Genomic DNA, 25187 nt, shown 5'->3' on the forward strand with positions numbered 1-25187 from the left:
TGGCATTGAATGAACAACTCTTTAAACAACAACAATTTTACACCTTGTGTTGAATCAAAATATTTATACTTATGTATCGCTTGTCTGGCTGCTTTTCTGACTGAAATTTTCATGAAAATAAAATAAAATGGTGCTTTTGATCAAGATAATCAGAAATTTTGCTTTTTCGGATGATTCCAGAACAAATATTAGTGAAAGATGATGAATTTTTATCATCAAATCACAAGAATTTGATTATGAAAAAGCTAGACATTCAGTATCCTTTTCTTCTAAATGCACAAACCATTGCTAAAACAGATGAAGGATTGCTTATTGAGTTTCCTCCTGTCCAATGTTCAATGAAAGAAATTCTTTCAGTCTATGAAACGCAGGAGCTTCCATTTGCAATGCCTGTGTGCATTTCTCCTTTTTCATATTTGACTAAATAATCACTTTTAAGAGCTTAAAATTCTTCTTTGCAGAAATGCTTCTCGCAGTGCATACATTGAAGACAAATAAAATATGCCATCCAACTTTATCTCCAAGCACCGTGTTCCTCGATAAAGATGGTTCTTTAAGAGTTGGTTTGCTTTTCTTTTTTTATTCTTTTGTTCATAAAAAAGTTTAAACCACATTTTCCAGCATTTATTTCTAAAGAAACATTGGTTGCCATTCCTACGTTGTTAAGTGATGGAGATGAATCAGCTGCAGCATATTACAGGCGTCAAGAGCAAATGGACATCATTGGTATTGCATCAATAATTGGGCAACTGACAACAATGATGCAATCAACAAAAGACCTATTATCAAATACTAAAAATAGTGATGTAACTGTTTCGAATATGGACGTTGAAGAACTTGACGGTCAGTGTGAACTGTTAAATCTTCTTCAATCGTTATTAACAATTGATGAAGATAATAATGTATGCTTTTTAAGCGCTTGATATGTTTTTATAAATCGGCTATTAAATTTTAATGAAATGACACGTTGATTCATTTTAAAATATTTTCAAAATTGGAAATTGATATTTTGTTCTGAAAAGCCAACAGCTTTCGATTTACTTCAGGAACCGTTATTCCAGCTTGTGATTGTCAGTATTCGCCACAAAGTATTAGCAGAAATGCAATCAGCTCTCGAAAGTATAGAAAAAGAGAACGAGATTATTGAAACAATTTCCTCTGAAAAGTTTGAATTTTTTCTTCTACAAATATTTATTTAGCTTATTCGTTTGTTTGCAATGATATGATTTTTTATTCATTTTGCTATTGGAATAGAAAAATGAAAGAACTTTTGCAAATGAGCGAGATTGTAAATTCTGTAATGAAAGAGACCATTCGTAGAATGAGCATCGAAGAGCAGAAAGCGGCCGATGCTTTAGATGAAGGCGATAGAAAAGAAGATGCAAATGAAAAGAAAGAAGAAGCAAAGGAAAGCAGTGCAAAGCAAGACAGCAACAACGAACAGCCACCAATTGAAGATGATGAAAAAGCAGATCCTGAACAGGATTGGAACAATCTTGAAGTTGATTATGAGTGTGTTATTCATTATTGCAAGAAGTGTAATGTTAACTATGTTACTGACTAAAAAATATGTATTTGTATTTCATACATAACAACAATAATAATTTGCTGTTATTGTTGTTATTTCTTGGAATTGACTCCAAATGTTGATATCTATCTGAAATTTTAGGATGGCAGAAGCGCTGATGGGGATGTGCGAGATGGACCAGCTACTGCTGATGAACACAATGAAACCAGATGCTGCCACTCTGACCCCTCTCAAAATGCGGTTTCTGCTCACATGCTTGTCTGAGAATGGTCTGGATTTCCACTCAAACAGCACAGATGCCTCTGAGCAGGCTGAAGCGCTGTCAACTTCTCCAGGTTCCCAGCCATCTTCTGCTTCTTCTGCTTCTTCTGCTTCTTCTGATTCTGCTGCTGCATCGTGTGAAGGAGCAGCGGATAAAAGGGCATCTGCTCTGACATTCACATACAGGGCGCTTGAGTGCTTGTCCACTTTTGCGCTTTTCCCATCTGCTGTGTTTGTGACTGCTGTTCTGCAGAGAGGCCTGCTGCTGATTCTGGATGCACTTCCAAAGGTGCCTTCGCTCATCCGGCAGAAGATGATCCGCTTGTTGGGTGATTTCCTGAAGATTGAGCCGATTCGCGAGGGGATGATGAGTGTTGACTGGGATGTGGTGATTCTGGCGCTGCTGAGGCTGGATGGGGAATGTGCTGGGGCGATTGCGTATTGGTACGAGGCTTATGTGGAGGTGGTGCTGGTGAATGCGAACAGTGGAGAAGAAGAAGAGGAGGGCGAGGAGGAAGGAGGGGAAGATGATGATGAGGAAGATGACGAGGAAGATGTGGAAGGAAAGATTGAAGAAGAGAGCGATGATGATAGGAATGAATCTTCGAAAAAAGGAAAGAAGCAAAAGAAGAAAAGATTGCCATGTGTTGAAAAGAAGAGAAGAGAAGCATTCAAAAAAGTGACTGAAATTGCAACAAAGCTGAAACAAACAGGGGCTGTTGAAATATTTGAAGGTTATTTCAAAACGCTTGTGGAAAAGAACAAAGAAATTGAAAAGGAAAAGGAAAATGATAAAGAAAAAGAAAAAGAAAAAAATGAAAAGAAAAAAGCAGAAAATGAAAAGGATGCTGATGAGGCAGCAAAGAAAACAGAAGAAGACGCAAAAGACAAGAAAGAAGACCAAATCAAAGAATTTATCAGAGACGAGGAAAACTACAAGACTGCCTCTGCTCTTCGGAATGTGTCTCAACTGCTATGTGTTCTGCATTGCATTCTAGGCGATTCTTCGATTAGAGAATATCTCAGCATCATTGAGAGCAATTTCTTCACTGCGCACACCATCGACATTCGCATTGTGGCTGCGCTTTATAGGCAATATAGAGACAATGGTTTGGAATGAAAAGACGCTTTATTATTTTTTTCATTGAATGTGTTAACTTTGTTTCTCTCGATTCACTTTTTTTTTATTCCGTTCAAATGTGTGTGTGATGTTTCAATTTATCCCTTCAGCCGATCTCCGTCTTTTCTTCAACTCCATCTCCGATCCCCAGCGCCTGTGCATTTTAATCTCCACACTCTCCGGCATTCCCCAATGCCTCGCCCTGAAGTCCACCGCCGAACTTGCCCGTGCTCTTCCTCTTCTCCTTCCCCAAAAGCTGCTCCAGTGTGGCATCTTGTCAAGCATATCTCCTCTTCTTCGCGCCAAAAGCGACGACAACGTGCTGTTTGCTGCTGCCCAGCTGCTTTCTCTGCTTTTGGACGCTGAACCGATGGAGTTCATCCGCTGCACAGACGAGCTGACTGTTGCGTCTCTGGTGTCTGTCGCACTGACACATCCATCACCATCAGCAGCTGTTGCATTCTTCCCTCTCATCACTGCTTTGCTGAGACAGGCTCCGCATCTATTCCTTCCAGTGTATCACCCGCCGCTTGTGGAGATTATCAACCGCTTTCTGCCTGCTTTTGCTGATCAGCCTGCTCGTTCGTCGCACCCGCTGCTGCTGGTCATCATCGAATCCGGCAAGCAGGCTGAGTTTCTGGCACCGCATCCACTGAAAGAGCAGATAGAGACAAATGGGCTGTTAGGTTATTTGACATCGCAGTTGGCACTCACTTCTGCCTCTTCTTCTGCTTCTTCTTCGCATTCGGACAGCGGACGCATATTCAAGTTGTTGTGCCTGTTGGCATTGCACAAGGCCCAGCTGCTGCCTGAGCGTTTTCGCATCTGCCTGGCAGCGCTGGAGCCGTTGATCGGGGCTGAGACGTCGATGTTCAGGCGAATTGGAATCTACATCATTTTGTTTTTGGCTGAGGCAAAGGAAAATCATCGGATTTTGCTGGAGCATAATCTTGTCAGGCTCTCTGTTGGGTTACTGGAGTGTGTTATTTAATGTCATCTAACTTGTTATGGAATTTGTTTTCTTTTATTTAACACAACAGTTGAATTTTGATTTTATCTTTTTAATTCAATTTGAGAATAAATATTTTCTTTTTTGGATTTCAATTTGCTTTACATTGTTAAAACTATATCATTTTCGTTCTTTTTTTTTTTTTTTTTTTTTTTTTTTTTTTTTTTTTTAGCGATGAAGATCCCGTTGTCCGTCTGTGTGCACTCCAAGTTGTGCATGTGTTTATGCTCTTCAAAGAAGAAGGAGTTCCCAAGAGCATTGAAGAGTCGAATGCGGCTATTCTTCTGCTGAAGCTGAAGTTGAGGCAGGACAGCGAGTCTGTCAACAGCCTGGCTGATAGGATTATTGCTGAACTTGCAGGCAGAACTGCACAAAAGGGCATTGCGGTGGTTGATAAGATGGATGAGGATGACAATCGCACTGAGAAGAAAGACGAGAGTGGGAATGATGGAACAACATCGGCAAGTTCAAGGGAGTATGAGGAAGACGATGGGAAATGAAATTGAAAGAATTTTTTTTATTTTTTAGACAGAATAGTGAAAGAAGAAATATTGGCAGGCAATGCACTTCATTTTTCCAGTGGATTGAAGGGTATTATGAAGGAAATGTGATGCAATCAGGGGGATATTAAAAGATTAGCATTTGTTGAAGAAGAGGATCTTTCAAATAAATTTGATGAGAGTGATGTTCTTCATATCACTTGAAGTTTACGGGAAAAGCAACTTTCACAAAATCTGTTTTATTTATTTTGCATTGATTGATTTTTAGCTGCAAGTTAATTCATTTCACATTTCATTGCTTCACTTTGTTTAAATGGAGTAAAAAAAATGTGGTGTTCACAAAATAAATATCAAATAAGCCGCAAACCAGCAAAAGTTACAAAAAAACATTTTCAATTGATTTTATAAAAAAAACCAAATGAAGAGGAAAATGAGGAAACGAAAAAAAATGAAAGAAAGAAAACAGTTCGTTTTCTTATTTTTGAGCTTAATGATACACATAATTCACAGCTCGGTTGACATTTCCGTTCGCCCTCACAATGGCAGGAAGTGCCTGAAACATTCATTGAAATAAATTTTTAAATAAATAATTGAATGGAAAAAAATTAAATGAAAATAAAATAAAATAAAGCTCTTTATTTTTTTCTAGAATGCATCATCAAATCAAACCTGATCTGTTTCAATGCCCATCTGCCTCATCTTCTTCAGGCCTTCCACGCAAATGTCCACAAGCGACTTGTCGCTCAGGTTCTGCAGGAAATACTCTCTGATCGACGCATCAGATTGGTCGGTGCTTGCTGGAAATGAGCCATACGGCGGAGAGCTAAATGCTCTATCGCTGGAAGCAGGCTGTGCGGAAGACAAGAGATACGGTGGGGTGCCTCGCTGGGCGCCTGCGTCAGAGTAGGACGGAGAGCTGGTAGAATAAGCAGGAGCAGCAGAAGAGGCCGAATAGGAGGGAGAAGCATAGTGAGGAGTGCTCCTGGTCGGCGATGCAGAATATCCTCCAGAAGCTGGGTAAGTTGGATAGGACACTGAATCTGCAGAAGAAGAAGAAGATGTTGAATAAGAAGTTGATCCGTAAGGCATTGAAGGGGTGCCAGACGTGATTGCAGGGTATGATGGAACAGCTTCCTTTGGTACATTTTGCCCGGGGAATTGCTTCGTCGGTGGAGGAAGTAACGTCACACGCTTTGCTCCTGTATCTTTAGCAGAACTTGATGGATATGAAGGATCAGACGACGAGGTTCGAGATGCATTCTCTACCAAATAGTCTGGCCGAGGGGACGAAGAATCAGATGGCTCGCGCTCGCTCCTGTTTCGTATTTTGGCTGTATGCTGCTCCCATATTTCTCTTCCAATTCTATTCAGCAATTCGTATTTCTTTCGATTAATGCACGAATCAATGGAGCGCAGAGTTTTATTGACATCTTCAATCAAAGCCCCATATGGATTGTGATGCGAAACTTCCCCTGAAAGTGCGTCAGGAATTCGCAGCATATCCAACGGATCCTCGCTCCGAGGATTGACTGCAGCAGGAGCAGCTGGATAGCGGCCAGGAGTCGTTTGAAATTGATTATTCTGGGGATATGTCATACTTGGGGCCACTCCATAGCCTGGCGATTGTTGAAGTTGAGGGTATGGACTAATCATCCCATGTTGTGGCATAGATTGAAATGATTGAGTTGATGGTGTTGCATAAGGAGGAATATTAGATATACGGTTTGGAGACGGAACCCCTCCAATTGGAATTGCAGGTGGCGGAGACGGTTTTCTCCTTAACCGATCTCCAGCATTTGCCGGAATTGGAGGGTAAGCAGCAAATGGTTGTTCTGCAACGTTGCGTGGTGGTGGAGAAGGAATTCTCTTTAGCTTTGTTTGGCTTGGTCCGTCTAAAATACTTCTCATCTTTTCGACTACAAAAATATGTTTCCACAAAATTCACAAAACATAAAAATTAGATGAAATACACACTTTGTTCACCAGTTGCCAGTGGAAGTGAAAGAATTAATTTCCCGTCTCTGTCTTCAATTGTAAATTCATTCTGAAAATATTTGTAAGAACGAACTGTGATATTGCGGAGCAATCGTGAAGGTGTTCCTCCATTCAAGCGTATTTGAACAACCGCATCATTTCTGAAGCAACTAACTGTCAAATCCTGTGAATCAATTGATGGTTCTTTTTTTTTTATGAAAAAAATAAAAATGTTTAAAGAGATAATTCTTAAAAAGAAAGCTAAATCAAACTAGCTGATGGAGCAGATGCAGATCTAAGAGTGACTTTAGTTTCAAAAGAATAAGACATAAAACAAAAATAAGTTGATCTTAAGCCATACTACCTTATCTTCAAAACAAAATGAGCAATGAATAAACTTTGGATGAAATAATTTAATACTAACAACTTTGAAAAAGAAAAAAATTTTTTATTTTTAAACCTTATTTTTTTTTTATCAGAATCAAATTTTACTTTTATTGGTGTTTTCATGGATTGGGTGAAGAAAAAGGTATTTATAGTTATCCTTTATGGATTTACACAATTATTTTAAAACAGGTTACTCAAGTTACAAACATTCAATTGCAAACTGTTTCTGTTCAAGAGATAACTTATTCACAAGAAATACGTGGGAGTGTTTGGTCCTTATCGCATGGGAGACTCAAAGTTTGATATATTTTGTTTCTTCGTTTTTTTGGTTTTATTTGTTGTATTTTTTATTCAGAAGGACGACAAGCCAGTTTCTATATTTAATTGTAATGCTCCGAAGAACACATCACAATCGAAAATTGCAGGTATTTTTTGGTTATTTCATGTTAAGTTCAATTATTTATGCTCAATTATCGGAAATTTGTAGTTAGAGGATTGCAAAAGATGAGAATAATGAAACATTCATCATTTTTGTCAGTTTTAGATGTTAGCGAAGGATTTTCGTCATGTCAATATATTACAGAGCATGCAGAGCCATTGGAATCTATTAAAGATTCTCTTCATCCCGCAGAAATTGAATATGGTCTTTATAGTATAATTGTATGCTACATTTTTTGAAACTGCAAAATTCACTATGTTATTATTTTAGAATGCTTTAAAATTCTTAGCTGGAATGAACCTTGCCGTTCTCAATATATCCGCTTCAACTATTTTTGTAACGGATTTGCGGGAATGGAAAATTGGAGCTTTGGAACTTTTAGTTGGAAAAGATGATGTTTCAGATTTGCTTTCTTTAATGACAAATGAGGAAAAAGCAGCATTTTCCGAAAACTTACCACCAGAAATGCGCAATTTTATGTTCTCTTTGAGTTCAGATGTAATTAATGCTCTTGGTTCTTGGCAAATTGGTTTGTAGAAGCAAATATTCAAGAGAATTTGTGTTCAAGAAATAAGATCAAATATAACAATTGAACAAAAATTGAATTTCTTTCCTTTTCGTATTAAAAAAATATCTTGAAATTATTTATCCTCCTCTGTTCGTTCACTATTAATTTCTTGGATATTCACATATATATGTGTATGAATGAATGCATGTTAATTTCCAAAGGCTCTCTCATCTCCAGTGTGTTTTCCGTGCCTATGAGCACGCTGTCGTCGCCTTCTGCGCGCTCGGCGCTTCCTCCTTCCCTCCGCTCTGTGTACAACTCGATGTGCTCCTCCAATCCGAAGAGTCGCCCGCCGCTCTCGTTCCTGTCATCTGTTGATTCAGCCTCGTCTTCCCGCACTTTCGAATACCTTTCTCAGTCGCCGTCGTTCCAGTTCCTTTTGTTCTGCGACCAGCTGTCGCTGAAGGACGAGGAGGAGAAGAAGGAGATGTGGGAGTTTGTCTGAGTCTCATGTTTTAATGGAATTGTGAAATTGTTGTCTCATGATATTTAAACTGTTTAGAAATAATAATGTTTATTTTTAAATTTTCTTTGAAGCCAAATTTTGAAATCTGGCTTTTTTATTTTATTTTATTTTATTTTATTTTATTTTATTTTATTTTATTTTATTTTATTTTATTTTATTGTTGATTTCTATTTTTCTGTGAAACAAATCATCTCTTCGATTCTTTCTTTTTTTTTTATTGTCAAACGATGTATTTGTATATTTATTGATATTGATATTCCAACCTCTCAGAAATCTCGACCCAGTTATGGAATTTCTCGCTTCGAACTATTCAACGCACTTGATAGAAGAAAAGATACTTTGCTCGTTCCGCAGCAATTTGGAGATGCTGCCGTCTCTCGTTTCTCTGAACTTCTTCTTGCAGATTCTCTGTTGGATGGGAAATGACAGCAGCAAGCTAGATTCGAGCGAGGGAAATGACGAAGGCAAATATGAAGGAGCAGATGGGAAAAGAAAGAAACGAGGGGGCCAAGATGGTGAAGAGGGAGAAGGAGAAGAAGAGGAAGAAGATGGCGATAATGATGATGGCAAAAATAAAAATGATGAAGATGAAGAAGATGAAGATGAAGACGAAGATGAATTTGAGGATGGCTCAAGAGATTCACGTGGCAAAAGCACAAAAAAGTCAAAAGGGAAATCCAAATCGTCTTCTTCTTCTTCTTCTCATCGCTCGAAAACAAACGAAAACAGCAAAAATGTCTCCTTCCCTTCGCACAAGCCGCTTTCTCCGCCTGTTCTTTCTGTTCTCGCCCAGCTTTTTGCTGTCTCCACACCTGTTTCAGATGTGTCCAGGGTGAGCTCCGCAGTGAAAGTGGAGCTAGCTGGCTATTCTTCTCTGACGCAGGCGCGGAAAAGAGAGATGCGGTACGCTTTGCTGCGCGCCCTGCCGTCTTTTGCCTCGGCTCTTCCGGAGAAATTCGTTCAGGAGATGATTTACCCATTTTTTGTGTGTTGAATTTTGTCTTTGTTAATTTGAAGTCATGTGTTGATTAATGTGTATTTGTTGACTTTCTTATTCTTTCTTATTCTTCACATTCTTCACATTCTTTCTTATTATCAACTGAAATTCAATTTGTGGTTGGTTTGTTTATTTTTTTAACAAACGGCAATAATTGTGTGGATGTGTCAGGCAATCGGATTCAAAGACCCTTCGCCCGCAATTCGTGAGATGACCATCAGAGCTGTTCCTTTTATCATCAAACTGGTTTGAAATCATTCCCTTTGTGATATTTGTGCCGGAAAGTTAATATTTGGATGTCTTTTTTATTTATTTGTTTGTTTGGTTTGGTTTGGTTTGGTTTATTTTGTTTTATTTATTTCAATTGTTATTTTCACTTTAATGTTAATTTTCTCTCTTTCTCTCTTTTTCTCTCTTTCTCTCTCTCTCTCTCTCTCTTTCTTTCTTTCTTTCTTTCTTTCTTTCTTTCTCAGTTAACAAAAAAACAAACCAATGAAGTCGCTGACCGACACTTAGTGTCTCTGCAGAGCGACCCTAGCGCGCGCATCCGCGCCACTGTGGTCATCTGCTTTTCTCTGATCGCCGACTCCTTCGACAACATCACTAAGTCTTCCTCCAACGGCCTGACGATGCGCGAGGCGGTTCTCTCCTCCTCGTTCCACCACGCCCTGGTCGACAAGGACTTGGCAGTGAAAAAACACGCCGTCAGCGCAGTGCGGGCCAATCTGAGCGTGTTCTCTGCCAATTCGCTTGCGGCGAATCTGATTGCATCCTTGTCGCGTCTGTGTGTGTTTCCGACACCTGAGCACAGAAACGAGGAGCAGAAGATGGCTGCGGCAGAAATCAGAGTGCGCAGGAAGATGCTGCGGGACGTCAGAACTTCTGCGCTGGAGACGCTGGCTGAGGCGGTGGAGAGGCTGCAGATGCTAAGCAGAAAACAAGAAGAGGAGGAGGAAAAAAGTATTGTTGAATTTTTGAATTGGCTGATTTTTTTTTTTTTTTGACTTTTTATTTTATTTTATTTTATTTTATTTTATTTTATTTTATTTTATTTTATTTTATTTTATTTTATTTTATTTTATTTTATTTTCGTTTGACATATGAAATTTGTTTTTGGATGTTTGTTTTGTGTGTTTTCCTTTGTAATGTCTTCTTTTATTGTTATTATTATTTCTTTTTGAAATGAATTATTAAAACTCCTCATGTCTGATATCTTTTATCCAACCTCAATAAGTGCCTATAATATCAAAAGTCAAAGAGCTTCCTCCTTCTTCGGATGCTTCTTCATCAAATTATTCGGATCAACGCCTATCTTCCTCTTCCTCTTCCTCTTCCTCTTCTCCATCTTCTTCTTCCTCTCCTTCTCCTCCTCCTCCTTCCTCTCCTTCTCCTTCTTCTGCGAGTGGTGCTTCTTCTTCCTTTTTCAATGTACTTTCTGCTTTCGGAGGGATTATTGGCTCGAAAATACTGTCTTCCAATCAATCTCCTTCACACACACCGCAACCGTCTGCTCAATCGTCAGCCAATGGAACTTCATCGCGCTCATCATCATCATCATCTTCTTCTTCTTCTTCTTCTTCAGTCACTTCTTCCACTTCATCGTATTCTTCTTCTTCTTCTTCTTCAAACACTCATTCACTTCAGCAGCCTTCACACACAGAGATCAGAACGATCACAGGCGCATATCAAAAGAGTTCTGCCAAGCCGAAGCAGTCAGCAGCTCATAAGCATATTTCACTAAAATCCAAACAGAAAGGGCAAAATGGATGGGGCGATGATGATGATGATGATGACTTTGATGTTGAGAATGAAGATGGCGACTTTGACAACGAAAAAGACGAAGAATTGAATGTGAGAAGTGCTGTTTCGAAGAAAAGTGTATCAGGTTTTGATGGAAAGAGCAAAGGGGGATGGGATGATGACGATGATGATGATGATGATGGCAAAGAATTTGGGAAAGCAATAGGAAAAAAAGCAAATGCAACACAGAATTATTTTTCTGATTTTGATGAGCCGAAAGCATCTGTATCTAAATCACATTCCGCACTAAAAGCTAAAAGCGGAAAATCAAAAGGTGGATGGGACGACAACGACGATGATGATGATGATAACAACGATAACTTTGATGGAGAAATCAAGAAAGAAGGTTGGGATGAAGATGATGCTGATGTTGATGCTGATATGTCATTTGGTTCAAAGCCATCGAAACAACCAGTGAAGAAAACGGTGAAGAACCAGAAATCGAGCTTTGGCTGGGACGATGATGAAGAGGATGACGATGATGATGGGGGCAAAGAAGATAAAGGTGATGACGAAGATGATGGAGGATTTATGAGAGATAGCAAAAGCAGCAGAGAATCAAACAAGGCTAAGCAGAGCATCACGAAAACAGGAGGAAGAAGCAAAGCTAAATCCGGGTGGGACGAATCTGAAGGAGATGATGAAGAAGATGATGAGTTTGGAAGCAAGAAAGATTCGCTTTCATTGAAAAAAGGACCGGGAAAATTGGCAAAAACAAAAAATGATTCACAAAATTTGTTCAGCAGTTTTGGTTTATAGTGTGGTGGGAGTGTTGATAGAGGATTGAAACACATTTTTTTAGATTTGTCTAATCTATTTCTTTATTGAGACAAGCTGTAGAGTAAGTCTTTTTATATTTTCTATTCATCAAAAAAAGAAAAAAAAGAAGAAGAGAAAAAAGCCTGATACATTTGCGCTTATTATTGCAAATGGTGTCATTATGATAACTTTTTTGATAAAATATTGCGTCAACCTTCTAAATTTTTTTTCATTTTTCGGTTATTTTTTTTTCTATTTTTTGAATAAAAAGGTAAAATTCAATTTGAGGATTTGTTTTCTGTTGAAAATGATTTCTTCAAAATAAAAAAATCATTTATAATTCTCTTTTGTGTGAATTCAAAATATCAAAAAGAAATAATAAACAAAAAAATAAGCCAAAAAACAACATGAAACAAAGAACAGTACAACGATGCATTGAACGTATTTCTCTTGAATTATATCCAATTTGCTTTTGTTGAAAAAAGTGTTCATTTCTCATCAAACATCTCCATTCAAGTAATATCAAAAAGCATCTCCGTCAGTATGATAATCCAACTTGATGTTATTTTGCCCTTCATATCATTTAAAATTTCATTCGAACCCTCTAATTCCTCCAACCTCTTCCTTTGGTTTCAATCCTTCATCGCCTTCCGGTGCAATATCTTTCGCATCCTCATATTCTTCACTCTCCTCTTCATCGTTGTCTTCGTTCCCTCCGTTGTAATCGCTGTCATTGTCACCGTCTCCTCCCTCGTCGCTGCTGTCATCATCGCTTATTTCATAAGCAATTTGCGATTTCTTCCTTTTTCTGGGTCCAGTTACTTCCTCTTTAATAATAACATCCGCTTCTGATGAATTTTCTTTTTCATCTTCTTCATCGTCGTCAGCAACCATCCGCTCTTTGTGTTTAGTGCTCTTTCGAAGAGTTACTTGCTTCTTTTCCCTCTTCATTGCTCTGTTTAAGCGCCTTCTCTCATTTCTTCTTTTTCGTTTACGTTCAAGTGCATCTTCATCTTCAAGATATCCAAAATCGCCAAAAGAAGAAGAGGAAACATTGGATCCAAATCCTGTGGATTTCAACCAAGATGGTACCGAAGAAGCGAATTTTTCTTTAGGGATCTTGTTTAATGCAAATAGAGGTGACAAATCAGATTCTTTATTTGCAGTTATTTCCTTCTTTGTTTCAGAAATTTTTTCATTATCACTTCTTTCATTCAATGAAATCTGAAATGATGGTATCGACCTGTAAACATTTGGCAGCTTCAATTTTTTCTCTCCGCGTTCATTGAAAACATCTGTACTTTGATCAATCGGGCGCTTCGTTCCTTTCATAACAAATGAATAAGGCTTTGAATGAAACGTAAATGAAACGCCACCATGGTGTTCTGAATTACACATATAATTTGAAGTTAATGTGTTTTTTTGAAGTAATTTATCATTTGTATCAGAAGCTATTTTTTCATCCGATGAAGATTTAACTTTTTTTCGAAAAATTTGTTCTTTCCATCTTGTCATAATGGTGGTCGCATTCTTCACGATTATAGGATGGAAAGACATAGATACTGGATTTTTTGAAACAAATGCATCAACTTCAGGTGCGTTTGAAGTTGGTATTTTAAGTAATCTTGATCCGTATTTTTTTAAATTCGAACTTCGTTTTGCAACACCTCTCTCAATGTTAATCAGTTCTTTGTAATCTCCTAAAGATGATATAAGTTGTTGAGGATTTAAAAATGCTTTCACATATTTATTTTTTGGGGCGGATTTGAAATCCATTAATTAATTATTTATTCAAAATTCCGCTGTACGCTTGCAAGATCAAGAAAAAATGGAACGTGTGCTATTTTGATGTTAATTTTAATAATTAAAGAATCTTTTGAATTTCATTTATACTTTATCTTTTTTTCTATGATTATCTTAACGAATATTTGCGATTAACAATTGCCATCTGATGATATTTTATTATTTAGCTGAATACGAATATTTCGATCTTCTCCGTCTCCGTGGAGGAGGGAAAAAGCACAAGAAGAAGGTTTACACCACACCAAAAAAAATTAAGCATAAGAAGAAGAAGGTTAAGCTTGCCGTGTTGAAATACTACAAGATCCGTGATGACGGAAGCATTATTCACACCCGTCCAGAATGCAAGAACTGCGGTGCTGGTGTGTTCATGGCACAACATGAAAACCGTGTTACTTGCGGAAAATGCGGACTCACATACGCCACAGCAAAGCCAAAAGCATAAACTGACTTCATTTCTTCTTTGTTGTTCATGACTTTTATCAATTCATCGTTGAAAACAGAATGAGAACGGAGAATATTTCATAATTGTTTTTCTTTTGCAAAGAAAGCCTTCATTTAAGTGTTATAGAAATAGTAATTGAAAAAATAAACTTTTGAGATCCAGTCATAAATACTTTAAATAAAATGCGATTTATATCTCCTGTAATACATAAAAACTGAACCTGATATCGTTTGAAGTGGTGTGCTTCGTGGAAATTATTGAAGATTATGTATTTTTTGTAAAGTTAAGCTCTTGTGAATATCGAAATGATTTTTTATGCAAAGTGGATGATTTTTGTGCTTTTCTGTTTAAATATTTTCAATGCATGAATCATTTTGTGTATGATATTATTTATCTTTCTCGCTTTTTTCAAAGTTATGTTCAAGTTTTTTCTGAAAAATATTCTGTTCAAATTAAATGCATTTAAAATCATAAAATATCTAAACAGAGATGTTTATCGTTTCTAAAAAAAATGCAATAAGAAGAATATATCAATCAGAAATATAAAAATTAATTTTTCGCTGAATGCAATTTTTGTGGAGAGATTGATCAATAAAAGCCATATTTTTCCTATCCAAATATTTGGAATGTCAGATTCTGGTGAAGAGCAACAAATAACGGAAGCTGAACAGTTGGGAGAAGAAATAGAACATACTGAGGAGTCATTGTTATCAAAAATTACTGTTCCTGTTTGTTATTTTTATTTTTGTGCAGCATTTTCAAAAGATATTAAATTTCTTTTTCATCTCGTTCGATCAATTGTATGCTGAAACTTAACAACCGTAATAGGAGATTGACATACCAGCTATTAAAGATAGAATTCAGGAAATATTAAGAATACTCGTGAATTTTAAGCAGCTTCATGGTGATCGATCTCGCTCAAGTTACATGGACGAATTGAAAGAATGCGTTAAAACATACTATGGTTATAACGACTTTCTTGCAGGAAAGTTTTTAGAGTTGTATTCTCCTCCTGAAGTTTGGAATATTTGATATTTTTATGCAAATTTGGAAATTTTTTGGTATTTATTCAACATTGATCTTTTCAGGCAATTCAATTTTTAGATGCTCAAGAAAATCAAAGACCTCTAACTCTTCGAACCAATACACTGAAAACGCATCGTCGAGGTGTGTTATATTTAATTTTTATATTTGATATGGACTTTTCACTCAAATATTTAGAACTTGCACGTGCTCTTATTAATAGAGGTGTTAACCTTGATCCATTGGGAGAATGGTCAAAAGTTGGTCTTGTTGTTCTTAGTTCTGATGTACCTGTTGGTGCGACCCCTGAATACTTAGCAGGACATTATATGCAACAAAGTGCATCTTCATTTACTCCTGTGATGGCTCTTGCACCTCAAGAAGGAGAAACAGTACTTGACATGTGCTGTGCGCCTGGTGGAAAAACTGCCTATATAGGTATTTTGTTGTATTTATCTTTCTTTAGAACTTTTTTTTTACAAATATTCATATTTATCAATATAAAATACTTAAAACTCTTCAAACTGATTGGTATTGCAGCTGCTTTAATGAAGAACACTGGTGTTATAATAGCCAATGATGTCTCCAAAGATCGTCTAAAGGTTTTACAAATAAAAATAGTTTTCGATCGATTTCATTTTCATTAAATTTAATTTAATATTTTGAACAAATAAACTATCAATTTTTTTTGTAAGTCACATGTTGCCAACATGCACAGGATGGGTGTCAGCAACTCCATCACAGTCAACACAGACGGTCGTCTCCTTCCTCTCTCCTATCCTGGCTTTTTCTCGCGCGTGCTGCTTGATGCGCCGTGCACAGGGACTGGGGTGATCTCACACGATGCCTCCATTCGTGTGAAGAGAGAGGCGAAGGACGTTATCGTCTGCTCGCAGCTGCAGAAGGAGCTGCTGCTGGCGGCAATCGACTGCGCGGCTGTGGCGTGGGACTCGCCCACCGAGGCAGAGCTGAAAGGCTCAAAGAAGAAAGGAAAAGTTTCGGGAAAAGGGAAAGACGGAGAGAAAGACAAATCATCTTCAGTGACGACTTACTCAGATGGCAATGGCAGCTCTATTAAGATAGACAAGCAGGCAGGTATTATCGTGTATTCCACTTGCAGTGTGCTTGTGGAGGAGAACGAGGAAGTGATTGAATATGCGCTGAACAAGAGAGATGTGAAGATTGTTCCGACAGGAATTCCGTTTGGCTCGCCTGGGCTGACGTCGTATATGTCGTACCGCTTCCATCCGTCTCTTGCACTGGCTGTGCGGCTGTCTCCGCATAAGGAAAATATGGACGGCTTCTTTGTGTGCAAGCTGAAGAAGATGTCATCGGCGAAAGTGTCGAACCCGCTGAAGAAGCTGAACGAGGTGATGCAGGAAATGGCGGAGCGAGAAGAGAAAGAAGCGGAGGAGTTGAAAGGAAGAGGGAAAGAGAAAGAGAAGAGGAAAGTTGTGAAAGGAAAGAAAGAAGAAGGTGAAGGAGTAAAGATTGAAGATCCATCGCTTTCAAAGAGGAAAGAAAAGAAGAGCGGAAAAGAGCAAAAAGACGAAGTGAAAGAAGAAGGAACTTTGGTTGTTAAAGTGGAAGACAAAGACATAAATGATTCAGAAAACAAAACAAAGAAAGAAGAAGGAGATGTGATTGCAAGTGCAATGAAAGTAGATACGAAGGATATCAAAGAAGAAGATGAAGGAATCAGCAGTGAAGATGAAGATTATGAAGGGGACGATGAAGACGATGAAGAAGATGGAGATGAAGATGAGGAGCTTTTGAAGTCGCTGAAACGCAGCAAAAATCAGCTGAACAAAGAAAAAGCGAAGCAAAGGCTGGCAAAAATGGCTTCAACAACGTTTGCAGAGTACAGAGCCAAAGAAATGAAGCACAAGAAGATGAAGAAGATTGCAAAGCTGAATGAAAGGATGAAGAAGAAGAAGAAGATGCTCAAAAAGGAGGAAATGATGAAAAAAGGGAAATTCATTCCAGGAAAGAAGCAGTTCCGACGCTCTGGATGATTGTGGAGGAGCTAAACAAATCAAATATAAAAGACACCTCATTAATTCACCACTTCAACTTTATTTATATTATAAATAAATGATACTAAAAAAAATAATATGTTGAATATTGATTTCTCTTGATAAATGCTTAATAGAATATGAAATGCTCAAATCTGTTTTTTTATCTTCAGATGAAAATTTATAAATACAATTCCAATGTTTGTTGCATCTTCAGCGCCTCATTTTCAACGAAACATCAACTGAAATATCATTGAAATGTTTTGGCAAAAATAATTGGATTCATAAAATCTTATTAGCATCAAACATGAACTGATTTTTAACATGCGAACTACTTTTAGAGAAAATGATATTTATGAACACAAAAAATGATGCGGCTTGTTCAACAGAACTCGTTTCGTTTTAATGCATCAATCTTGATATTTCATTCAAATGCACATAGCATTCAAGTCAGTCCTTAGGTAATACAAATGAAATCCTCAGGTTTGATCTGGTGCTTTTTGATGGGTCATCTGAACAAATTTTGAAAAAAATGAAATTGTGATCCAATTCAAAATTAAGTTCAAAAGTTGATAGGATTTATTTAATACCTGATAATAGCATGTCATGTACCCAGCTTCGTACCACTTATAAAGAAGCTTGGCTAATTCAGGATCTGGTGTGGGAAGAGAAATTGATGTTGATGAAGGGGAAAACGAAGATTGAGGAATCTGAAGGTTTTGTTGTTCGTTCTTATCTGTTCCACCTTGACTGCATTGGCTTTTTTCTGTGGGAATTTCGTCTTTGCAACTTGAAGATTCAGTAGTTGATGAAGTTCCTTCATCCATTTCGAAAGATGTAATTTGTTTTTCTGGTTCGTTTTCCAAATTAAGTTTTTTTTCTGGCTGTTCGACTCTAAGTATTGAATCAATGTTGTTTTCAATTTCTTTTTGAAATAAAGGATTTTTGAGGTCATCGTCTTTATTCTGCAAGTATGTTTCAAAAAATGTCTTTTGTTTCTGCTCGTTTGCAGGAAATTCCATCAGGTACAATTCTTCTTCTACTTCATGCCAATTTTTATCAGACGTTTCTGAATTCTTTTGCGAATTTATCTTTCGAAGATAAAAAAAATTTTTTTAAGATTTTTCAAATAATGATTCAAATGATGCAAAATTAATCTTTCATTACCATTGGATTATCTGAAATCATTTTTAAAAATGTTTTTATGATAAGATTATCTTCACATGGACGGCAATCCATTTTTAAGCTTGGTTTTTTTTAATTTTTATAATTATCCCTTTATAATAATTTGAAGTTGCATCAATATTATTTTTCATATTTCTTGTGACAATTAATTTGTGAAATACATTATGAAAATGATATTCCATGATCAAAAGAATGTAATGGTATGTTATGATCAAATTTTATTGAAAAATAAATTATAAAAGTGTACAAGCACTGCAATGTCCGTTCAGCCCATAAAACTTGTATGCATTATTGGAAGCACTGGTACAGGAAAATCTGCTTTTGCCATTGAATTGGCAAAGCGGATAAACGGAGAGATTATAAATGCTGATGCAATGCAGGTTTTGGCACATCAATTTATATTTGTGTAAAATTATTATCTGAATATTTTTTGTTCGCAGTGTTATGAAGGTTTACCAATATCAACAAATAAGCCAACTCTTGAAGAAAAGACAACTATCCCTCATCATCTATTTTCTTTCGTGCCACATACTTCCGACCATCAAGCATTCACAATTTTAGATTACGTCAAATTAGTTGATGAAGTAATTGCTGATATTCAGAAGCGTGGAAAGATTCCAATTGTTGTTGGAGGAACACACTATTATATTGAAGCTCTTATCAAACGAGATATATTGGGTGCTGATTCACAAATTACGACTGAATTTACAAATGAAGAACAAAAGTTGCATCGCCCTATTCATTATGGTTATTTTACGGTTTATCCATCTTCAACTTGTTTACCTGAAAGAAGGAAACGTCCAAAACTTACAGAAACAGGGCTTCCAGTCGCTGAAAGTCTTTTAAAGTTGCAACATAATGAATCCAAACCTGAAAAAAGTGTTGTCAAATCACTTGTTAATTACGACACATTGATTTTTTGGATGAATGCAGAATCAGATATTGAAAAACTCAATAACTCTCTAAATAAAAGAGTTGAGAAGATGGCTGAAAAGGGGCTAGAAAAGGAAGTTTTGGATTTTTATGAATTTGCTAAAAAGGAGTATTATGATAAGAATCCTTCTACGTTGGAACCAGATGCAATTTCTTCGAAATCGTCTGAAATAGAAAAGCAAGTCGAGGCCCATCCAGATTTACCGTTAACAAGAGGAATCATGCAATCAATTGGATTTAAAGAATTTCTGCCTTTTTTGCAGCACAAGGAGACGTTTGAGCAAGGAAAAGAAAGGTTGAAAGCGGCTACGTGCAAATATGCAAGAAAGCAGATCAACTGGATTACGCATCGACTGACTCCAATTTCATGTGATGCTTCTTCTCACACTGAAATTGAATCTCAATCATTGCCTTCTTCTTCTTCTTCTTCTTCTTCTTCAAATTTGCTATCTGAAGAAGAAAATGCGGAGATAGCATGTTCTTCTTCGACATCCTCAACAACAAATGATCACCGATTTAAAACTCCATCGTCTGACACCCCTTGGATCCTCTTTTCGTTAAATATTTTCGAACCAATTTCTGACTTGCTCGATACAGCCACAGAAGTTACAAAGCATTTTTTCAGCAATACAATGAACGAACTTACAAACGAGCAGAAGGAATGTGCCGTTTGGAGAGAAAATGCCTCTGAATTTCAGTGCAAGGCGAAATCAAATGCAAGGAAATTCAATTCATCAACAGCGTCTTCCTCTTCGGGTGCTTCTTCTTTAATCTCCAACTCTGCTTCTTCAACAATTTTGTCTGTTGACGTGTCACAATCATCTTTAGAAGAATCTCGATTAGAGGAAACGAATAAATCATCAAGTGATAAAAGTTCTGAAGAGAAAGCAAAAGATGAAACTTGTGGTGAAGAGAGAGAGAAACTAAAACCAGTCATTGGAAAACACGATTCTGTCATTTGTCACATTTGCAACAGAACATTTTATGGACCAACAGAATGGGAATCTCATGTAAAAGGGTGTGCTTATAACAAATATGAGAAAGTTTTTTGTTTCGGAGAGAGTTTGTTATGATTTGAAATCAGTGGAAGAATTGGCTTTTTTTTTTATTGGTTGTGTTCCTTTGCAATTATATTAATGTATTTGTTCATCTTTCTATTTTCAGGAGGCCTCATCAAAAAAAGAAAAGAAATGCAAAGAAAAGAGAAGAAAATGAAGCGCAAAGATTGGCGAAAGCCCATCTTAGACAGGAAAGAAAAGAAAATTCTACAAATAAAGTTAATTTTGAAATTGAAGATGAACCAAGTTCATCGGAATCAGGTGTTCAGCCAAGTGCATGTGAATTACCTGAACGCAGAAGTAGATACGACAATGAAAAGAAATGAGAAGAATCATTTGTGGATTCCTATTATTATTACCTGAATTCCATTTATTTTCAAAGATGTAAAAAGGTGCACGCCAAGATACCATGAAGATCTTAGAACTAACCAATTTTTTTTCAATTTGCCTTTGAATTGAAAAAATGAATTCAATTGAATTTTAAAGTTATTACAGTTATATTTTTTTTTTTTTGTGATTTTTTTTTATATTGCAGAATACTTTAAATTTTTTTTAAAATAAGAAGTAGTCTGACATTGAATAATTAAGGAATTAATATTTTTGTTTTGTAAATTTATGTTGGTAAAGCATGGATTCAAAGGGAAAATCATTATTAATTATCGCTGGTTTTGATATGCAAAAATGAAGAATGAAACTTTAACCTTTGAATGAATATTAAAAAATATTATCTTTCGTTTTATAACATATTGGTGATTATTATTTATATCATCATTTCTCAATCAAAAATTTTCCTTTGAGAATAATCTTCAAATATCAACAAAATCTCGCTGAAAAATGAAAAGGCTAATTTAAACATCATTTTCATTTCTTCAAAAACATTGGTTTATGAAACAGTTGTGATAATTTTAACTTCTGAATACAAAATTTCTTCCCAATGGCAAACAACCTTAGAAAAGTCAACACCTCCAAAAAAGTTATGAACTCCATAAATAATTTCCCATATCTCAATTTTAGTTTTTCGAATTAAATATTGTGCCTGAATCTATCATCTGTGACAGTTACTTTATTTGATTCATTTATTTCTTCTACGATGACATTTTTCTAATGTTCCTTATTTGTTAATTGTCAAAATAAAAAATTATTATAATAAAAGTTCATTTTCCTTTATCTTATGAAATTTTGGTTAGAGGCCATTCTGTTTTCTCCTTTCTGTCATTTAATCGATAAACAATTCATCTCAAAATTTTTGGCATTTGGATTATTATTTTTGAATAAAAATTTTTTCATTCAGTAATTTCAATTTAAAAACAGACCTTGAATATTTTTAAAATGTGCACAGAAAAGTGACAAAGAAATATCGTGATAATATCGTGATGAACGCATCTCAAACATTGGCTTTTGCACCAATTATTATATGTGTGATTATCTTTGAAATCATATCTTTTTTCGGGGTGTTGATTTTTCTAAGATTGTCAGTATTTTGAAAGAAAAATATATATTAAAAAGAGAGAAAGCATGATAATTGTTTTTAAAAACAAATGTTTTTTCCGAATCAAAGATAAAAATGCATTCGATCAGTCTTTTTTCTTTACAAATTTTTTTTATTAATATTCTTGAAAAATACTTGAACCGATATTTTTGAATGAAAAAATACGATTTCAAAAATAATCACCCATATATTTATTATTTGAATTAACTATTTCATGTTTTTAACTTAAAACAACTTCAAAAACAACTCTCCGAAATTTTTTTGAAAAACCAAAAATAATTACACATTTAATGAAACACCAATTGATAAATAATGAAAAAAGTGTTGTTTAAATTTGAATGATAATTGGAGCTATCGATTCAGGATAAAAATTGATAGAAATTCAGGTTTTATTTGAAAATGATTGTTTTGAAAATATGTAATCATCTTCTTATCATTTCTTGACAAAAACAAAATAATTAAATAATTGATTTTCTTCTCAATATTTTTGGAGGACAAGAATTTGTTCTATCTCTCCAACTTTTCATAGAAATTTTCTGTTCAGCTGCCTATCACAATTAAAAAAAAGAAAAGAAAAGAAAAGAAAAAAAGAAAGAAAAAAAGAATAATATTAAATTACAAAAAAACAAAATAAAAAAAAAAAAAAAAAAAAAAAAAAAATAAATAAATAAATAAATAAATTAATACCTGTTATATCGAAAAAAAATACATTTGCTATAATTTTTTCTAAAACAAACACTGACTATTTTTCAATCAAGTCTTTACATTTCGAAATCATGATGATTTAAAAGCGTGAATAAATTGTTGAAAAAGAAAAATGTGATATATTTATCATCAAATAAAAAACAAAATAAAAAACCTTTTTCTTATCAAATGAATGAGTTAACAATATTTGAAGAACATATGAAGCACCAAATAACATCGTTGTTTGAATAAAATTTTGTAAGTTAAAAAAGAAAAAATGAAGAATAACTTCACATAAAGTCTAATATATCTTTAAGCAAATTATCATAAAAAGAAAGTAAATAATAGCATTTTCAAAAACAAAGTTTTCAAAAGCAAGCTTAGATGGGCTCTGGTTTGTCAGAATCTGTAGATGAAGGAATGAATCTGACATATGCATCATTCAAATCTGATGCAAAGATACTAACATCTGCAATTTCGTATTCAGATTTTGCGAAATACTCCTCAAGTGCGGTTTGTCTGTTCAGCATAACGATCACAGGCATCATATCTTCCGAGCAATAAACGCTGTGACAAGAGCCAGAATGAGTCAAAGCTGAACACTGTTGAATTTCATCTGGATGAAATGATTATTCCATTTTTAGAAAAAAGGATTATGCATCAACAGTCATAAAGAGAAACAAAAGCACATTACATTAACATATAAACATAATAATTACTGATAACATACTTCCGCTTGATCCATCGACAGAAAGCTGAAACATGGCTGTTCCGCTGCCATGAGCAGTTCTCAATGAAACCAGTACGCGAGATGTAATCCTCGGAAATGCAGATTTTGCTGACGTTGCACTTATTTTGATGTGATTGAAAAGTGCTTTTGGGTTAAGTTCCACTGTTGCCTGTTGGCGTTTTCCACCATCAGTGATCAGCCTTCCTGTCAAAAATAGTGAAACATTGCTATTTGATTCATTTTCATCCAATTCATTTGTATCGGAATTAACTGAAGCATCATTCCCAACGATCCCTTTCATTTTTTCACTGAATTTGACTTTTGCTCCAATTGGCTTCCCTCTGCCAATTGTGACAGTTGCATCAGCCATTGGCAAACTTCCCACTGACAACTTCGACTTCACTGAATGCTCAGCGGAATCTGAATTGACAGTCAACTTCTTTGCTCTGAGTTCATTTGTGATTTGAACTTTTCCTTCAGGCGACGCTGGCTCAATCAAAAGAGCCGAAGCTGATCTTTCTCCGTCAGCCAACTTTTGAGATATTCCAGAAAGAGTGAATCTGTTGGGATCAGAAGCCTGTCCAAACGAAAATTGGTTTGCCACAATTGCAGAAGATACATCACTCGATTCAGGAATAGTTATATCACCTTTGACATTCACGGTCTGAATAGTTGCTATTCCCTTTGCTGAATCATCAGCTTTTATGTGAGCACCTCCGCTCTGCTGTTGAATATGTTGCTCATCTTTTGATTCATTTGGAAACTCCTTGCTAACAACAAGTTCATTTGTCTTTAGCTTATTCTCCACTGTAACTTTATTCGCTTCAACTTGATCAACAGAAATTTGTCCGCAGCCTTTCAAGTCTCCTCCATTCAGATCAAGATCAACTCCATCCATTTCAAGCACTTCTGTTTCTGCACCGTGACTTGTCAAATGCAAAATTGGCTTCTCAGATGCTGGCGTGGTACTTTTTCCGACAATAATTGAAGATTCTGAACCAGAAAGAGTAACTCCTCCAATGCTCATCTCTTGTTCAGGCGCCAACGTGTTCGTCACAAGCACTTCATCCTTTTCCAAACTCTGGATTCTCCCAACAGTCGCTGTGTTTCCACTCTTTTCCACTGAATAAAGCAGTGCTGCTTTTGATGGATCAGAAAAGTCACTCAATTTAGAAGTCAAAGACCGATGAGAAGATTTTGGAACGTAAGGCAGCAACGGGAGATGCCCAACAGGATTCCAGTATTTTTTCCATTCATTGTTTGAGTGACGTTTGACTGATTGAGAGCGAGGCTGAAAAGACGAAGGAAGAGATACCCCAAAAAATGCTCGTGTGCTTCGCTTTGGAGTTATTGTGACATATGCTGTTCGTTTGGCTCCATCTGCCAGATTTATAATAAAAAATTTGTTTGAAAGAAATTTTAAAAAGTTCAATGTTAAAAATGCAAATTCTTTCTTTTGCTAATTCAAAGAACGCAAACCTTGCTGCCCTTCAGTAACTACCGGTTTTGAGCTCACATGCAGTGTGCTTTTAATGTGAACCGTGCGTGAAAACGTTGGGAAAATGCCTCCGCAAATGATGATGCAGCAGATAACAAAGCAAAACAACAGAGAAACACAGAAAAAAATGGCAACAATTATGAGAATTATTCTTTCAGTCGACGTGAATTGAGAAAGAAGCGAGGAAACGTAGTTTGACAATGCAGAAGAAAAAGAATTGATAGTGGTTTTATGAAAAGAAGGTGAAGAAGGAAAGGGAGTGGAGAAAGATGCAGAAGCTGAAGCAGATTCGAATGCTGTCATATTATTTGAAGATAACGTAGATGAGTAACATGAACTTTCATGGGCATAATTTGCCATTTCTATCAGATCACATTTCTGGATTTCATCTTTTTGCACAAAAAATGCAGCTCCATTATTTTTTGAGGCAAGTTCTCGAAGTAATTCTCCATTATCTTTTCCACAGCCATTATCTACCTGAAGTTCATTTCCCGTTTCCGAAAGCATATCAATATCATT

General features: G+C 36.0%; 9 protein-coding genes across 9 annotated transcripts; 5 read left to right on the plus strand and 4 right to left on the minus strand.

Annotated features, from left to right (window-relative positions):
* Positions 1-236: 236 nt before the first annotated feature.
* On the plus strand, positions 237-4793 carry MONOS_5180 (uncharacterized protein; the record flags this gene model as incomplete). The annotated part of the gene is made up of 8 exons (XM_067875306.1): positions 237-392; positions 440-563; positions 622-902; positions 1023-1165; positions 1255-1512; positions 1670-2898; positions 3020-3887; positions 4091-4793. The coding sequence occupies 8 exons, from the start codon at positions 237-239 to the stop codon at positions 4416-4418; spliced, it is 3387 nt and encodes a 1128-aa protein (XP_067727831.1). The 3' UTR covers positions 4419-4793.
* MONOS_5181 (uncharacterized protein) lies at positions 4702-6739 on the minus strand. The gene is made up of 4 exons (XM_067875307.1): positions 6665-6739; positions 6393-6596; positions 5088-6334; positions 4702-4971 (listed from the first exon to the last, which is right to left on the minus strand). Exons 1-4 carry the CDS (start codon positions 6720-6722, stop codon positions 4906-4908), a joined length of 1575 nt encoding a protein of 524 aa, XP_067727832.1. The 5' UTR covers positions 6723-6739; the 3' UTR covers positions 4702-4905.
* Positions 6740-6856: 117 nt separating this feature from the next.
* MONOS_5182 (putative SCY1 family protein kinase) lies at positions 6857-12144 on the plus strand. The gene is made up of 10 exons (XM_067875308.1): positions 6857-6921; positions 6969-7076; positions 7135-7204; positions 7267-7439; positions 7489-7747; positions 7948-8221; positions 8523-9237; positions 9421-9495; positions 9723-10209; positions 10484-12144. Exons 1-10 carry the CDS (start codon positions 6901-6903, stop codon positions 11806-11808), a joined length of 3507 nt encoding a protein of 1168 aa, XP_067727833.1. The 5' UTR covers positions 6857-6900; the 3' UTR covers positions 11809-12144.
* MONOS_5183 (uncharacterized protein) lies at positions 12092-13593 on the minus strand. Its single transcript, XM_067875309.1, has one exon. It carries the CDS (start codon positions 13582-13584, stop codon positions 12400-12402), a length of 1185 nt encoding a protein of 394 aa, XP_067727834.1. The 5' UTR covers positions 13585-13593; the 3' UTR covers positions 12092-12399.
* Positions 13594-13614: 21 nt separating this feature from the next.
* MONOS_5184 (putative 40S ribosomal protein S27a) lies at positions 13615-14139 on the plus strand. The gene is made up of 2 exons (XM_067875310.1): positions 13615-13643; positions 13779-14139. Exons 1-2 carry the CDS (start codon positions 13637-13639, stop codon positions 14051-14053), a joined length of 282 nt encoding a protein of 93 aa, XP_067727835.1. The 5' UTR covers positions 13615-13636; the 3' UTR covers positions 14054-14139.
* A 523-nt stretch (positions 14140-14662) lies between these two features.
* Positions 14663-17204, plus strand: MONOS_5185 (putative nucleolar family member protein). Its single transcript, XM_067875311.1, has 6 exons — positions 14663-14781; positions 14882-15070; positions 15142-15220; positions 15275-15514; positions 15617-15678; positions 15772-17204. The coding sequence occupies exons 1-6, from the start codon at positions 14680-14682 to the stop codon at positions 17089-17091; spliced, it is 1992 nt and encodes a 663-aa protein (XP_067727836.1). The 5' UTR covers positions 14663-14679; the 3' UTR covers positions 17092-17204.
* Positions 17205-17570: 366 nt separating this feature from the next.
* MONOS_5186 (uncharacterized protein) lies at positions 17571-18113 on the minus strand (the record flags this gene model as incomplete). Its single annotated transcript, XM_067875312.1, has 2 exons — positions 17571-17603; positions 17682-18113. The coding sequence occupies 2 exons, from the start codon at positions 18111-18113 to the stop codon at positions 17571-17573; spliced, it is 465 nt and encodes a 154-aa protein (XP_067727837.1).
* Positions 18114-18474: 361 nt separating this feature from the next.
* MONOS_5187 (putative tRNA isopentenyltransferase) lies at positions 18475-20825 on the plus strand. The gene is made up of 3 exons (XM_067875313.1): positions 18475-18656; positions 18717-20227; positions 20374-20825. The coding sequence occupies exons 1-3, from the start codon at positions 18534-18536 to the stop codon at positions 20591-20593; spliced, it is 1854 nt and encodes a 617-aa protein (XP_067727838.1). The 5' UTR covers positions 18475-18533; the 3' UTR covers positions 20594-20825.
* Positions 20826-22820: 1995 nt separating this feature from the next.
* Positions 22821-25028, minus strand: MONOS_5188 (uncharacterized protein; the record flags this gene model as incomplete). The annotated part of the gene is made up of 3 exons (XM_067875314.1): positions 22821-23056; positions 23171-24550; positions 24650-25028. The coding sequence occupies 3 exons, from the start codon at positions 25026-25028 to the stop codon at positions 22821-22823; spliced, it is 1995 nt and encodes a 664-aa protein (XP_067727839.1).
* Positions 25029-25187: the final 159 nt, after the last annotated feature.

Source organism: Monocercomonoides exilis (assembly GCF_001643675.1).
Source record: "Monocercomonoides exilis strain PA203 chromosome Unknown scaffold21-1407046, whole genome shotgun sequence".
NCBI classification, from domain to species: Eukaryota; Preaxostyla; order Oxymonadida; family Polymastigidae; genus Monocercomonoides; species Monocercomonoides exilis.